The sequence below is a fragment of the Haplochromis burtoni genome, unplaced genomic scaffold, assembly GCF_018398535.1.
Source record: "Haplochromis burtoni strain Fernald_Lab_line unplaced genomic scaffold, NCSU_Asbu1 Contig_434, whole genome shotgun sequence".
In the NCBI taxonomy this organism is placed as follows: domain Eukaryota; kingdom Metazoa; phylum Chordata; class Actinopteri; order Cichliformes; family Cichlidae; genus Haplochromis; species Haplochromis burtoni.
Genome location: NW_024582795.1, coordinates 237,347 through 253,168, shown reverse-complemented (window position 1 = coordinate 253,168; position 15,822 = coordinate 237,347). Strand labels below are relative to the sequence as shown.

Sequence of the window (15,822 nt, the reverse complement as noted above, 5' to 3'; positions counted from 1 at the left end):
CTTAAAGGTTTGTTTATCACTGAGAGGAGTTGAATGCTTTGAAAAAAAGTCAGTTCATGTCAATTTAGAATTGAATTTTATTTAGTTCAGAATTTAAAGTAAAAAGAGTAGAATAGTCTTGTAGTTTAATGTTTTTCCAGCATGTCCTCAGAATATCCTGCAGACACACAGAATTATGCCAAGGAAGGTTCAAGCATATCGCTTTCCTTTGGCTCAGACAGAGGGGGACTATTCGAAGCCTAAAACCATCAGTGCTGTCACCTGCCAGTGAAAGACTGAGAGGAAGATGGATGACTGATGAAATCAAAGAAATGCAAGACGACAGAGCTGAGAGTCCTGTTCAGAAACATATATCAGAGATAATTTATGGAACTCATAGTCACACATAGGATCCACAGATTAGTTTGCCCGAAATGAAAGCAAAGCACAAAGCAACTGACTTTTTTTTAAATAAAGTTGTAACTAAAGTGTAAAAGCAAAACATGTAATTTGCTGAACAGCCAACAACATGAGTGATTTTAAAAAGCTGAAAGTAATCAGCAGTGATGTGAAATCTCCAAACAACCGTCCAGTTCACTGACATCATAAGGAGATCATTTCATTTCAGATTCAGTTCTGTTTAATTTATATAGTACCAAATCACAACAAGAGTTATCTCAGGGTGTTTTATTTTGAAAGGTAAAGAAGCTACAATAATTACAAATCATTAGATGCACTTTGGAAAAAAATAGTTCTGTGGTTTAGAGTGTTTACTCAAAGGATCAGATTACTTTCTCCATCAGTTCTTATTGGGGTTAAGAACTCAGGTGAAACTGAATGAAGTGATAGCAGAAACTGCGGGCTCACTTTGAAATGTAAGCATCCTGTGGTCCTTGCTGCAAAATTAAATTAAAAGGCACAAAACTGACTTCAAAATGTGATTTAAAGAAATCATTAGCGATAGTGAAAGGGACACAAACATCAGGTTCCAGAATAGCAAGACAGTACTGGAGAACAAAATATCTGAATTACGCCTAAATATTAAAAAAACAGAATAAATCCTAAATAAAACATTTAAGTGTAATTTAACCCTCAGTGATGGAGGTCGTCTGTTCAGGCGACACAAACCTGAGCAGGAGTTCAGCCAGGCAGGGCAGAGGTCAGCTGGTCAGATGTGGTTATCTCCTAAACAAACAACATCACCCGCCTGTCTGCTATGTGTGTGTGTGAGAGAGAGTGAGAGAGAGAGCAAGACCACATTCCCTCTTGAAGCTGCAGATGAGAATGTTTTCGCAGACACACACAGGCATATGTCTGCTTCCAATTAATCTACCACCTGTATGGAAGAATATTTATGTGTGTGTGTGTGAGGACGGGGTTAAGTAGTTCTATACCATCAGTCTTCCTGTGTATACTCAGTTTTGTACTCGTAGTTGAAGTTGGTTCTTATTAGTGTTTTTCTTTTGGTGTTCCTACGTTCACTTTCATTCATTTTTGATGTTGAAGATGTAGATAAAAATGTCGCTCTTGGGTTGGGTTGAAAATAAAAAAACAAAACCCCAGACCCTCCACTCTAACGTTTAATGATTGACATTATTTTTAGTCCCAAAGATGAAGCTTGGGGTCCTGAGGATGGCAAAATGAGTTAACAACAAACTAAACTTCAAGAAAGAGGTGCACATCAATGATAGTGTGAGGGTGCTCTCTGAGAAGAGAGACAAAATGAACACAAACAGATTAAAATACATGCAACAGACAGAACAGCTGCTGAGACAAGCAAGAGGGACTTAAAGGTCCATAAATGAGCAAAAAGAGAAGCAAAGCTAGAAGCAGATGCAGGACACACTAAAACAGATGCAAAAGAAAAAAAAAACAATTGTAATGATAAGACCAGAACTCATGTAAATCCAAACAGACAGAGGGAAACCAGACAAAAAGATACAAAATTAACAAAATTAGATGCAGAAACAGTGGAAACTGAGGAGAAACGACTGATAAGGCACAGCAAATAACATGTACGGTTAACATTTACACAAAAACGATCCAGAACTAAGATCAGATAGGCTGATGGAGGTCATTCTGTTTTCTTCACTGTTAATCCAGTGCACTGTTGGGTGGGGCTGCCGGAGCCTGGAAAGGTGTGGCAAACCTGGACAGGTCCTCCTGTCCATCACAGACTGAAACGGACTAAAATGAAATGCAAAACGCAAAATGCTCTTCAGTGGGGCAGACAGACACACAATGAACAAAATTTACAGTAGGGGAGACCGGGGATAGTTGTAACATTTTTGACATTTCTGTCTGTAAATTGAAGCTCTTTTAAGGTAGTGGATTCAAAATGTAATGCAAAGTATTTACATGTCTCTGCTATTAAATAGTGCAGCTATTTTCTCTGCAGCACAATTACCCATTGCATGGTATGGTCTCAAACACGAAGAGTGAAATGTTACAATTAACCCCATAGTCTGGGTTAGTTGTAACATATCCTGGGGTAAATGTAACACAATGAAATAAGGGTACTAACAAAACATTAACATGTAATCTTTGTTTATTCAACACATGAATGCACTTACATCCATTTATGTAGCTATGTGTGTGACAGAATGCAGAAATCTAGCTTTTGAACATATTCCAACCCCCCAAAAAAGACAAATTATGGAATTTTCTGCAACTGAATATTTCATTAATTTTGGTTGGTCTTCCTTGAGTTTGGCCTCATTGGCTCAGTGGGCATTATAACCTACAACTCTTGCACCAATTTTGAACATAACAATGAAGCTGAAAAAATGTAGTTGTTCACCAGCATCGCAATTCCATTACTTTTTATCATGGCTTACCTTGGTGTGGTTTGCAAAGTGCTTCAGAAAGATGAGGAAATCTGTTTCTTGCACCCATCCTGATTTATTTCCACTACCAGTACTTCCTACTGGTCCATCTCTGACACAGATGGTCTGCATAATGTATGTGTGGGAACACAAACAGTGGAGGAATTGTGTTGCCAATGGCATTAACCACATATACAAAAGCGACCAGTGAACCTCTCTCTGCTGATGTCGTTGCCCCAACTTGTTTAATATAAGTTAAAGTAATAGTGTGGTAAGTTACAACTGACCCAGACTCCTATAGCCATGAACTAGCTAACATTACAGCCAACGGCTAAAACATTAGCACTAAAGACCTACACAGAATATATCCCCATAGACATACAAATAACATAATTAAGTTTGATGAGTTTAACTGCAAAGCAGATAATGCTATTAGAAATTGAAATAAAGTAGAAAAACTTACTTTTTGGCATACAAATTACTTTTTTTCTGTTAAATTGTCTGTGTTTGACAAAATGTGCTGATTTTTCACATGTGATAGCAGAACTGAATTGGGCATGCACAGGATGAGTCACATCATTTGAAACTTAGCCCTGATTGGAGAAATTGGAAGTGTTACAACTGACCCACGTTACAACTATCCCCGGTCTCCCCTACAACCACGAAAAAACCGACTGAAACATTCTGTCTTCAGGTAAATTAATTTATTAAGTTTGTTCTTTGAGTAAATTGGCAGAAAATAAACAGAAAACAGAATTTTGTATGAAGCAAAAATGATCACAAAGGCTAAAAAAAACAGCATTCAAGTCTCCAAGTGCAAACCAGCAAATAGATGCAAAATATCCACAGAGAGACTCCAACTGTGCAGAATCCACAAGCAGAACTGATTCTGCTGCAAAAGCTTTGTGGCTGGAAACGGGACAGAGTTGGTCCCCAAACGATATGTAAAGGTAAAAGGCAGAAGGTGAGAGGAAACTCAAGCTCATTGTTGGTTGTCATTAAGTGGTAGAAGCTTCACCTGACTTTGTGTGTGTGTGTTTTTTTTGATTGTGTGTGTGTTGTGTGTGTGTGTGTGTTTGTGTGCGTGCGTGTCGTGCGTGGTGTGTGTGTGTTGTGTGACAAACAGCAAACTACGAGCTAGTCTGTAGATCGTTTGTGTGTCGTGTGTGTGTGTGTGTGTGTGGTGTGGTGGTGGTGGGTGTGCGTGGTTGTCGATGTGTTAACTGTGCATCTGCTGAGCGCTGACGTTGTTGCTAGATAAGGAGTTCGGGAGTGCGATGCGGAGTGAGACAAATGTAGTTCCTAGTGATACTCCGTCACGTCGTCTGGCTGAAGTCGACACAAATGTATGGGGCCTGTGTTCTGTTGTGCTGGTAGGTGCTGTGATGCTGTGCTAGATAACGGAGTGGGAGTACCGACTTGGACTGCGTGTGTGTGTGTTGTGTGTGCGTGCGTGGTGCTGTGTGTGTGTAGTGATAAATAAACACATCCATCCATCCATTCGCTTCCGCTTATCCTTTTCAGGGTCGCGGGGGGCGCTGGAGCCTATCCCAGCTGTCATAGGGCGAAAGGCGGGGTACACCCTGGACAGGTCGCCAGTCTGTCGCAGGGCCAACACACAGGGACAGACAACCATTCACACTCGCATGGGAGGGGGTTGGTGCACTGAAACAAACCAAAGAAAAACTTTTAAAATTTAAAAAGCCACCATGGTCACACCAAATTTGGGTTTTACTTTATATTTTTAACCTTTAAGTCTCAGTTGGAGCGGTTAAGCTGCTCCTATTGTCCTATCCTTTTGTTTGTGTCCTGTGGAGGACGGACTAATCATTTCAAGGCTGATGGAAGCCACAGTTCAGACTCTCTATATGTTGCCTTTGTCTTTATTAGTCTGATAACTCTGTTCACCTTCATGTTCTTTTCTTGGAACCTGTCCTGGAAACCAGCCTGCTTGAATGTGGCCATGCCTCCGTAAGCGCCATCAGCCACTCTCTCCTGCCTTGGTCAGCTTCTCTGTTCTCTGCAGAGGAAACGGCTCAGCTGCTTCCCACTCTCCACCTGTGAACTTCTATTCACCTTGGGGGTTTTTTTTTGCCAGGCCAGTACTCCTCCTAGACTCCAATCCTCACTCCTGGCAAGTAAGACTTTTGCCTTTGATCACAAACAACATGCAAAAAACCAACCAACCCCTTCGTGACCATTTGGAAGCTTTTACTCCAGTAGTGCTCCTGGTCCAGCTACTTTGGAGAACTGGTTTTATACAAAGACTTTTGAGTTTCAAACATTTCAAACTGCCGACAGTCTGTTATCTGAGTCTGTGTTTAGCTTAATTATGAAAATTGTAATAGAAGCTGAAATATCCTCACCTAAAGATGATTAGTGTTATTGAACTGCTTTGGTCAGAGTTCCTTATTCTGTCTTTCCATTGAAACCATGTTCAGATGACACTTTAATCAGAGGCTTATCCTAAATCAATCTGCAGCCATTGTTCACCTGTTACACTCATGCCCGTGCCTCAGTAACAGAACATTGCTGACTAAGCAGTCCTGCAATTGTGGCAAACGTGGCATCAGACCAACACGACAGAGTCAGGAGTCAGACTGTTATTCTAATCACAGAGAGGGTTTCTCAGAGTCAGATCATGGCTATACTTATAGCAGAAATCAGAGAAGAGAACTGAGGGATAGGAAAGGAACTTCATCCTAATAACACAGTCTGCTAAAGAAAGGAGCAAAGACTGACTGTTTGCTAGCTGAAGCAGCTTTAAGGTGACGAGGATGTCTTTAGTGAAAAAGCATCATCATGAGTTGATTTTGAAACAAAATCAAATCAAAGAAAAAAATCTTTTAAAAATATGGTTCATGTTCTAGAAACCAGTCTGAGCTTTGAGACACGGAGCTTTGTTATCCTACTGAAGACACTGCACTGAGGTCATAAAAGATGGGCGTGGTCAGCAGCAGCACTCGGGCATGCTGTGGAGCAGCAGCCTGTACACTGACACAGGCATGATGGCTCCATGTTTTAAACGCCGAGCTGACCATCTGAGACTCATTAGACCACAAAACGTTTTTGTGAGTCTGTGTGAGCTGTAGCCTCAGTTTCCTGTTCTTAGCTGACAGCAGTGGCACCCGGTGTGGTCTTCTGCTACTGTTGTCATCAGCTTGAGGGTTCAGAGATGCTCTTCTACAGACCTCAGTTGTAACAAGTGCTATTTGAGTTTCTGTTGCCTTCCTATCAACTTGACACGGTCGGACCTCTGCCATCCACAAAGCATTTGTACTCTGATATTTGTATTAACGAGAAGCCGAACAGGTGTACCTAATGAAGTGGCCATTAAATGCAAACCGTATGACCTGTGATGCCTGGTGTCCACATGCTGTGGTCGGTGTTTAAGTGAAGCCACGTTACCTTTTCTGGTTAAAATGCTGCTGCCAAAGTAAAACACTTCCTGTCTGAGATTAGCCCAGAAACAAGTGGTCTGCAGCTGCATCTCACACACACACACTTTTTTTTTGAAGGTGGTGTGACACTCGACTGCACTCTAAAACATAGATCCTGCTGTGTGTGGCCAACGCGTCAGACTGCAGGGGAAGGCGAGAAGAAACCTTGCTGAGCTTTTTATTCTGTGCTGATCATCTTTCTGATCTGAACCCTGTGTCTCCTTCATCACTGCTGAAACCACAAAAGAAGAACTTCATGAACATTTTCCAGACCATGGAGGCTGATTTTCATCGGTAGCTCACCAGCTTCAAAGACCCAGATGCAGCAGGCAGGCAGGAAACACATGTGGAGACTTCTCTTTTAACCCGTTCTTGCACAGTCTCATGAATCTTTCATTCCATTGGGTTTTTTCTGGATGTAAACTCAGTGGTGTTGGTCCACTCTATGCTGGGCTGTTTGCTTCGTGTGTAATTCCTCACTTTCCTCCTTTTGTTTCCAGTATTCTTTAGCGTTTCCTGTTAACATTCACTGCTGCTGTGACTTCAACACTAAGTGGGTTTGTTTGGGTCAAAATAAAGAAAGCGGGTAATTTCTATTGTTCTGCGTTCTTGAATGTGAGTTACACATTTAGTTTCCTGCAGTGAGAAGCAGATTAAAAATGCCCAAAGCTGACTCTTGGTCTTGGCAGTTAAATCAGCAAAATTCAGTCTCAGCAAAAATAACTATGAAGCATTTTTATCATCATCTGTTACTGCTGCAGGTCTACACGTGACTCTTTAATGTGAACGCTCAGGAAATGTTTGGATGTGAAATGCTGCCATCTTGTGGGAAAACACAAAAGCACACATAAAAGCTGCAGTGCCCCGTGTTCAGAGATGATCACATGTCCAAAGCGAGTCCCAAAGAGCTTCTGAACCGGTCAACAACGGTTGACCTGGTGACCCGTAAATGTTTGGTGTGGCAGAGTTCACGAGGTTAGAGGAAGCCCAATGACAGTCAGTGCGTGCTGTTCATCTAATAGATCTTTGCCGCTTTGAGGTGTGTCTCCTGCTGCAGTCTTAATTCTTCTCCACAATGATGCAAAGCAGAGGCCGAATGGCGGCCTGCATCTCCTTCATCTGGGAGGAGCCAATTCACTGTAGAGGACCAACTCCTGTAGCAACCTTACCTCTACCTTACCTCTAACAGAAACATCCTCTGAACTTTGTTTTAGTCATCGTGAACTAGGGCTGTGCGATATGACCAAAATCTCATATCCCGATATAAAACACCTATCGTCCGATAACGATATGAATCACAAAAATTTAACATTATCTGTAAATTCTGTGAATCTCGGGCAGCTGAAGTGTTTCCAGCTGGCATCGTGTGTCTGGTGTCGAGTGTTTTACCGATGCATGAAACTACACATTTTTAGACATAAGTTGTAACGGCTCGCCGTTTTCTTTGCGAGTATTTATTACACAGCATGTGCTGCGGGGAAAAGCCTGTTCTAATGTTTGAGTCTAAGGTTTATTTTTTAGCACCTGACGGCTCTTTTTTGCTTGTCATTGGTAAATACTCTGCATACTCTTTCACGTGATTCAGTTTATTTTGAAAAGTCTCAACAGGATCTTGAGCTTTATTGTGAAAGGTTTATGTGGAAAATAAACAAGCGGACACGTGATGGCTAACAACAATGCATAAAAACAGGCGCTTGTCCATCCATAGTCTGGTTATAAGAGAAAGAGAGAACTTTAAGAAATTAATATAGCCACTACAGTGACCATCAAAACGATGAAAAAAAATATTGCCATAAACAGTTTATTTTGAAACACCACGAAACAAACGATAGCATTAAATGAAACATTAGTCGTTTTTATATCATCATCCGATATATATCGTTATATCGAACAGCCCTATCGTTAACCTTTTTTTCTGAGGTAATTGATTTTACTGCACCAGAAAAGCATGAATAGCTTATGTGATAAAGTTTATTTAAAACTGTGTTGAATCAATCAAATGTATAACAGCAACATTTCTCTGTGATCATCACACAAGAAAAATTTGAACTCTGATTTACATGAATCAAAGAAAGTATGAATAAGGCACTTAGAAACAACAAACAGTTAAAAAAAAAAAAAAACCCATAGTGATAACAACAATAATAATACTAATAATAAGGTCATTCACAATAACTGAACAGTCAAAACTGGCTCCCAGTTAAAATAACACATGTGACATTATCCCAAAAAAGAAAAAAAGCACAGAATGTTTAAAAATAAGAAATAAATTAGACAAATGTTAGCAGGTTTTTAGACAGTAGCACTAAAATTCAGTGAGCTGCAACATCATTTTGTTCCAAGTTTTGTCATGAGGACCGCTGACTGCTGAATTATGAAGAAATCATAAACAGACAGCCATCCCCTCCATATTAAAGTATTTATTATTATTATTACAGGAGCAAGAGCTCAAGTGGTTATTCTTTATGTTAATGGTGACAGGTTTAGTTCCTCAGGACACATGAAACCAGTCAGACCTTTGGGGACTGACTGAGGTGCAGGACTGGTTGAATAACTGAAGGTTGAGATTTAGACTCAAGTGGAGCTTAAAGCAAAACTAAAGAGATTGGTTTCTATTATTTCATTAAGAGTATTCATGTGATTTATTTCAGCATATTTATGCATCTCTGTCATCCATGTTTTAATCTATTTTCCTTCATGTGAGCAGATCATTTCATACCCGTCTAATAATAACGTCATATTTCGACATAAAGGCTTCGCTTTTTCCTAATTAGTTTTTCTGTTACTGCAGGAGATGAAAACTATAAAAAGTTGATGAACAACAGGAACTTCAGTAGCTTTTCCAGCAATTAAAAGTCGTTTTAATAAAATTTCAGCTCCTGTAAAATCGTTCTCAATGGTTAAAAAGCACGATAAGAGGTCCAGCAGATACAGTGACGCAGTTTGTGTTCATACAGAGTGAAAGAAGAGCAGCTTGGATGCATCTTAACGTGGAGAAAACCTGTAATTTCACTAAAGAGAATGTTTCAGTGCATCACTGCGCCTGGTTTCGTACATTGCTGCAGGTGCTCATGTTCTGTGCGTTTCATCCCATAAAACCTGTTTTTGTTGTCTTTTCTTCTGATTATTATCCCACATCTCCCCTTCCTCATTGGTAAAAACTTTTTTCATTTCCCAGTTTTAAAACCATGAGGCTCCAGCTGACAGCTCAGTCTGAGTGGATGGAGAGCGTGACTTTGAGGCAGCCCAGCTCTTTGCCCTGACTGCCGAGGACCCCCTGAACCCGGTAGTCCCCGTTAGTCAGCCAGTAGGGCAGATCGATGTTGGGCAGGTAGAAGATTGACTGTGGCAACGTGTATGAACCCTGAGAACAGAGAGGGAGAGTCATGCTGTTTCATCATGTTTAAAGGTCACAGAGCTCAGGGCTCATGTTTCATCCCTAAATGATTTTCTACATGTTTCAATCTCAGCTACTGAGAAGTGATCTGATTTGAAATCAAAGACTTACAGCTTTGAAGGGGCAGTGGCAGGGTAGGCCGTAGGTGTGCAGCGGTTCGGGACAGTCCTGACCGGGCGGGATCAGCTGGCTCAGGATATCGCAGGCGTCCTTATAGTGACAACTGCCCACCTCATCCAGACAGGGCACCTTCACCCAGAAACCTGCCACCTCCTTCTCCAGAGTTACATTTAGCTAAAGATTGAGAGGAGACAGAGAAACAGCAGCACGCGTGTTAAAAATGCTGCAGCGTCACCAGCGCCGTGCCGCAACCTTAATCCTGTTGAGAGGAAACGGTGATACCCGACATACTTCCATATGCCTTTATCATGGCTAATGTGCAAGTGCTGGGTGTTTGGTTTTTAACTTAAATCTACAAATCTGCAGGAAGCTTCAGTTTATTGCCTCAGTATGTGCAGAGTTTTGAAACTCCAGTTTCCTCAGCTCTCCACATAGCAGGTTCCTTCATCAGCGTGAACAAGACGCAACAACAGCCACATAAGCATGTCAGAATTATTTTCAATTTTACAAAAAGCATCATAAAAATAAGATAAAATAAAGAAAAACATCAGCAGGTTGAAGCAAACGTAAAAACTAAAAGCGGCCAAACATGATGCAGTGACCTTTGATTTGGTGAAGGTAGACTAGAACTCCTCATCACCACAATCGCCTCAGGTTAATTACCCACTGCAGCAAATCCAAGAACTCTAAAAGAAATTTGAGGAGACCTTGAAGAGGATCATAATCAGAGTTTTACAGTTCACGCTTATCACTGCACATGTGACAAAGAACAAGTTCTGCTGAGTGATAAAGTTTCTTTTCCCGTTTCAGACGCATGATTGCCGCTTTACAGCTGAAAGGAAAAAAAAAAAAAGGAAAAAAAAACCTCCAAGTGCCTCTCACATCCTTAAACACACCATCACCACTACATCATGTTGCACTACTCATTACATTACCTTCTAGCTGCTCTGTAATAAACTGTGACATAATCACCAAAAAAACAAAAAAAACCCAATAAAAACCTGAGGCCCCACACGACACAAATTCCCATCCTAATAAGGACACACACACACCATCTTAGTTTTCAAGTATGAACATGGAGCAAAGATGAAAAACAGCAGGCTTCAAAGCAATCGTCATGGCGATTCTACTTTAGAAACAGACTGCTCACACTGTAACAGGATCACTGTTATCTGCTGAAGATCAGGTGTAGCTGTGGGTTGTCTTTGTGTTAGAACGGTGTGTGTCTGCGTCAGCAGTATAATCCAGATAATTCACAGTTTGAATTTTACCATCACGCTCTTGTCCTTTCATGTGATAAAAATAAAAGTAATGTCCACCATCGTCGTCCTCCCTGCACACAAACTGAAATCAGCTGATCGTAGCGACGTATGCATGAAGAAAACAACGTGGTTGGTGGTGTTTTGTCTCTCTCTTGGTTTGCAGTGCAGGTAAAGAACTTTGGTCACCCAAGTAACCACATAATTGTAACTGTGTGATGCGATTACTGACTTTAGTCCAGTAGCTCATTATATTACTGTGATCCTGAAGAATGTAATGTGTCACTGTGTATCAATCATACACTGCAGTTTTTAATATTGCTGTTAAACATTAGAATATGGCTGTGTCTAGTTTGCAGAATGATTTAAATTTAAAAATCTTAAACCTGTAAAAATATATGACAGCCCTGATCCGGGGGGTGTCCGTGTGTAGGCCTCACAGGAGGCAACTGGTTGTCTATTTAGTTATTTATTTGGTTAATATGTGTACAAATAAACCGATTGAGGAATGAAAGAAAAGAAAACTGAATAAAATCCAATAAAACCTGACTGCTCTGCACCATCAGGTGTTTCTTCTAAATGCTTTATATATCTTGGCAAACCGGACAGTATTTTTATTCCTCTGTATCAAACACAGATTGGAAACAGGAAGTGGTTTTCGTGCGTGCTTCTAAGTAAAGTTGAAATATATAAAGAGATAATACCTTTCTAATATTTCTGTCTCCTCATTCTGATGACGTTAGCTCATTCATCTCTCTTCTAGACCATTTCCAGTTCTTTATTTGGAGCATGTGACCATGCTTCACAGACAAGCTTCTGTTTTCAGTGTACGATGTAACCCAAACAACATTCTTAGTTTAATTTCATTTTCCAAGATTAAAGACTAATCAACTGCTTCAAGTCTACACCACAAGTTGCACACACATTCTGTAGATATATACATGAAAACTTGATGTTTTTTAATTTTGTTTAAAAGTTTTTCTTATTTCTCTTGTTATTTCAGTTATTTTTGAATGTTCAAAATAAATTCTATCTAACAAGTAGGGATGGGTATCGTTTAGGTTTTATCCGATACCAGTACCAAACTGGTACTTTTGAAACGGTGCTTAAAGAATGGAGAACACAAAATTGGTCCAAAAACCTCTCATGTTCAGCTGTTTTTTTGTAAAAAGATAACAATGTTAGCCTTTTCTGCAGCTATAGGGCTATATGGTATCACTCTTGGCTGGAAGCAGTGCTTAAACAATGGAAAAAACACAAACTTTGTCCAAAAACCTCTCATGTTTAGCTGTTTTCCACTTTTTCTTTGGTCATTTTAGCCTTTTTGGCCAGGGTGAAGGGAGTATCTGCCATCAAACAAGAAGACAGCCGCATGTAACTACGAATGTGTTTGCTAGTTCACCTTACATGCATTAATGTAATAACGTGGTTAGCCTACTCAACGTAAATTACACACGAACAACATTAAGCTACTCACGCAGAGAAGAACGGCTGCTGCCATCATCATTTCTGCTACACTGGCAGGGCTAGGGGCCAGGACTCTCCTCTTCGGGTTTTTGGGGGATGTTGCTAACTCCGGGTCCGATAACAGGCACCACACCCGCAGTAGATGTGCTCGGTGTGAGGTCTTCGCAGCAAGCTATCAAATACGGCGCATTTCTCGGCTTTTAAAAAAACGCTATGCGTCGCCAGGTGTTTCATCAGATTCGAGGTGTTACCTCCTTTGCACAGTATCAGCTTAAAGCACTTGTTGCAGGCTGCTGAGTTTGCATCTTTTGCTTGAAGTACAGCCAGACTTTGACCGCTTCGCCTTGGGCATTTTTAATCTGTAGCTCTGCTCTAAAAGAACGTACTACCTGGGCCCGCCTACTACGCTTGCAAAGGTAAAATGATTGGCTGGAATCCAAAGTGTATGACATCTCAGGAAAAAAAAAAAATAAAGCACCGAAATGTGCGCTGCTTTTCGGTCTGGTTACTACCGTTTATGTCAGAACCGGTGCCATACCGGTACCCATCCCTACTCACAAGTGACTAAAACCAAGACCCTTTCACTCCACATAAACTTTAACTGTCAAAGTGAAAGTACACGTGGGCAATGAAACAATAAAACGAGGAGCTGTTTCCTCAGGGCCGAGGTCTAACTAAACTCAATAACTGTACTCGATTTAGGGATAGGCACACTTCATTGGGACTTTGTAGGATTCTGACAGACAGTTTGGAACATCTAAACCTGAAAGCTGCTTTTTAGCTCGCATGAAGCACATGAGGATCAGCGGCAGATCCAGACAAGACGACTTTTTGCTTTGCCAAATAATAAGAATATTATACCAGACAGTTAAACCACTGTTGAGTAACCTTGTGCCTGTTACTTAAGTTAACCCTGTGGAGGATGACACTGCTATAAACTAGTCAAGTATTGAAATGTTAGGAAAAACCTAACTAAAGGAATAAAGAGAAAGAATTTTGTCCATTTCCATCAGCTCTAAGTTATTCAACCCACTCATTAATTAAAATCCATCAAGTTATTCACCTCAGTCAAGCATCAACAAAATATCTTCTATTTTGCCTACAAAATACAAAGAGTTATAAGTAGAGCTGGGCGATAGAACGATAACGAATATGTATTGCGAAATAACTTTTTCTCGATAGAAAAATTAAACTATTGCGATAGACCTCACCGCTCTTGTCCTCTTTAAAAAAAAAAAAACAAAAGAACAGCCAATCCAAATTAAGTAGCGCAGAGCCGAACCAATCACAGCCGCAGCGTCACGTCACGTGACTTGTTACGTACAGCACAAGTGCCAAGCCGCACATGTGTATTTGTTTGGGAAGCAGCCAGCCGCCGTGCCGCCCGGGTAATGGAGGAAATGAGTGTGCCGACTAAGAAAAATCAACCGAGCGTGACCGAAGGTTACCGAAGAGAAAACAGATGATGGTTCCAATGCCGGAGAGATTGTCGAACGGAAGAGCCATAGAAGTTCCGTAGTGTGAAGGTATTTCGGCTATTTCAAGTCTGACAAAAAACAGAGTAGCGTCGCACTGTAAATTGTGCCGAAAGCAAGTCTGGAAATACAATAAAGCCGGTGCATGCTCAATCTCTGACTGGAAGCGCTAATTCGTCATTCGGCTTTTGTCAGACTAAAGTAACTGTTAAAACTGTTTGAAAAGCTCAGCTATACAACAAGGAGAGATTGAGAATTTCCTTTTAGTTCTCAGTTTATTTGATATTGACAAAAGTTAGTCAATTTTGTCTGTTCTTCTGTAAAACAAACTAAGATTTATTTTTAGAATTAATATTTTGTTTCTAAGTGGAATTGACAATTTAGTCTGTTTCGTTTGTTCTATTTTGAAACTTAAACACTTTAGCGGCTGCCTTTTGTGTAGTTTGCAATATTTGCCTTTATTTATCTGAAAAAGTCTCATGTTCCTTAAGTACATCTACCCTGTTGAACTTATTATGGGAAATAAATATTTAAATAAAAACAAGCTGCTGATTATTTCACATTTTACTTGTGAGCAACGGCACATTTAAATCTTACAAATATAGTTATTTGGCTGATATCGTGATAGATATCGTTATCACCTGAAATGAAAAAAACATATCGTGATATGAAAAAATCTCATATCGCCCAGCTCTAGTTATAAGCAATATTAGGCACAGTTTTCTGATGAGTAGGAGACTCACAGTGCACATTTTAACCTTGAGATACTCGTTTGTGTTTGACCACCTGCCCAGGGTGTAGCCCACCTCTTGCCTGATGACAGCTGACAAAGGCTCCATCTCAGCTCAACCGGTTGATCCGGTTAATTTGCCTGTGTGTGTTTGGAACTTGTGAGTATGTGAAGTGTGCTGAATGCAGCTCCCTCTAATGAAAAAAAATAAACAAAAACCATTTCAAACTGGGAGACATTTAAGCCCTTTGTTCACTGTGGCTGCGCTGAAAGGGAAGTGCTAAAACTAACAAAGTACCCTACTGCTTCCTTTAAAATCTGCTCCTTTTGATGTTCGTTATAAATGAAAAATTATTTGTGAAACTCGACTGAAAGCATCCTCATGTCACTGCCATTCATAGATAAGCGTACTCACAGACAGAGGAGCACCGAGTTCAACGGCTGTGGACCCAGAAGCGGAGGCTGTCAGATCACCTGGGATGGAGATTGGGTCTGGAGACATGGTGAGGGTCTTCAGCACAGCTGGAGCATCAGGCGGTCCGCAGTTCTTCCAGTCGAAACCCAAAACCTGCAAAATGCATAAAACTATATTTAAACCTCAGATATTTCCCATCACGGTCAGAGCGTTCCCGCATTTCCGTACTCCAGGAAAATCAACTTGTTCAGACGTGAAAGCTGAGTGACGCGGTCCAAATAGACAGCAATCATTGGATTCACGACTTTCATGTTTGTTTCTTGGATACTGTAGTGTTTTTCCTTTTCGTTTATTTATTTTTTATCTCTAATGTTTCCATTGTGGTTCCACTCTCTTCAGCTCAGTTTGTGTTTCCGGGTTTAGTTTAGAAGAGCTGTTACAGCTCGGTAGTCTCAAACCTGGACCTCGCCGAGCCCCCACACGCACGTGCAGTTTTAAGGCTCTACGACGACTCCGGCAGGTTTCACGGATGAACCGTCCACATTTAGTACGTGAGGTCCCCTAAAACAGCACAGTGGGAGCTTCGGTGTGGATAAATAAAACCCGCACAGAGGCTTTGGTACCCGGCGGGATTTGGCTCACCTGTACGTTCCTGACCTTCTTCCACCCGAAGGAGCCGCAGCTCACCTGAGCTAAAGCGGCAGCTACGAGCACC

At 40.9% G+C, this 15,822-nt stretch overlaps 1 protein-coding gene across 1 annotated transcript in view; it reads right to left on the bottom strand.

The window, feature by feature from the left end:
• Positions 1–8,669: 8,669 nt before the first annotated feature.
• LOC121812108 (ganglioside GM2 activator-like) overlaps positions 8,670–15,822 on the bottom strand; it is a 19,258-nt gene continuing 12,105 nt past the window's right edge. Inside the window, exons 2-5 of the mRNA XM_042213320.1 lie at positions 15,750–15,822; positions 15,108–15,260; positions 9,753–9,935; positions 8,670–9,608 (exon numbers count right to left, since the gene is read on the bottom strand). The exon at positions 15,750–15,822 is cut by the window's right edge and continues 1 nt beyond it. Coding sequence (XP_042069254.1) covers positions 9,453–9,608; positions 9,753–9,935; positions 15,108–15,260; positions 15,750–15,822 — 565 coding nt within the window. The 3' untranslated portion in view covers positions 8,670–9,452. The remainder of the gene's footprint in view (positions 9,609–9,752; positions 9,936–15,107; positions 15,261–15,749) is intronic.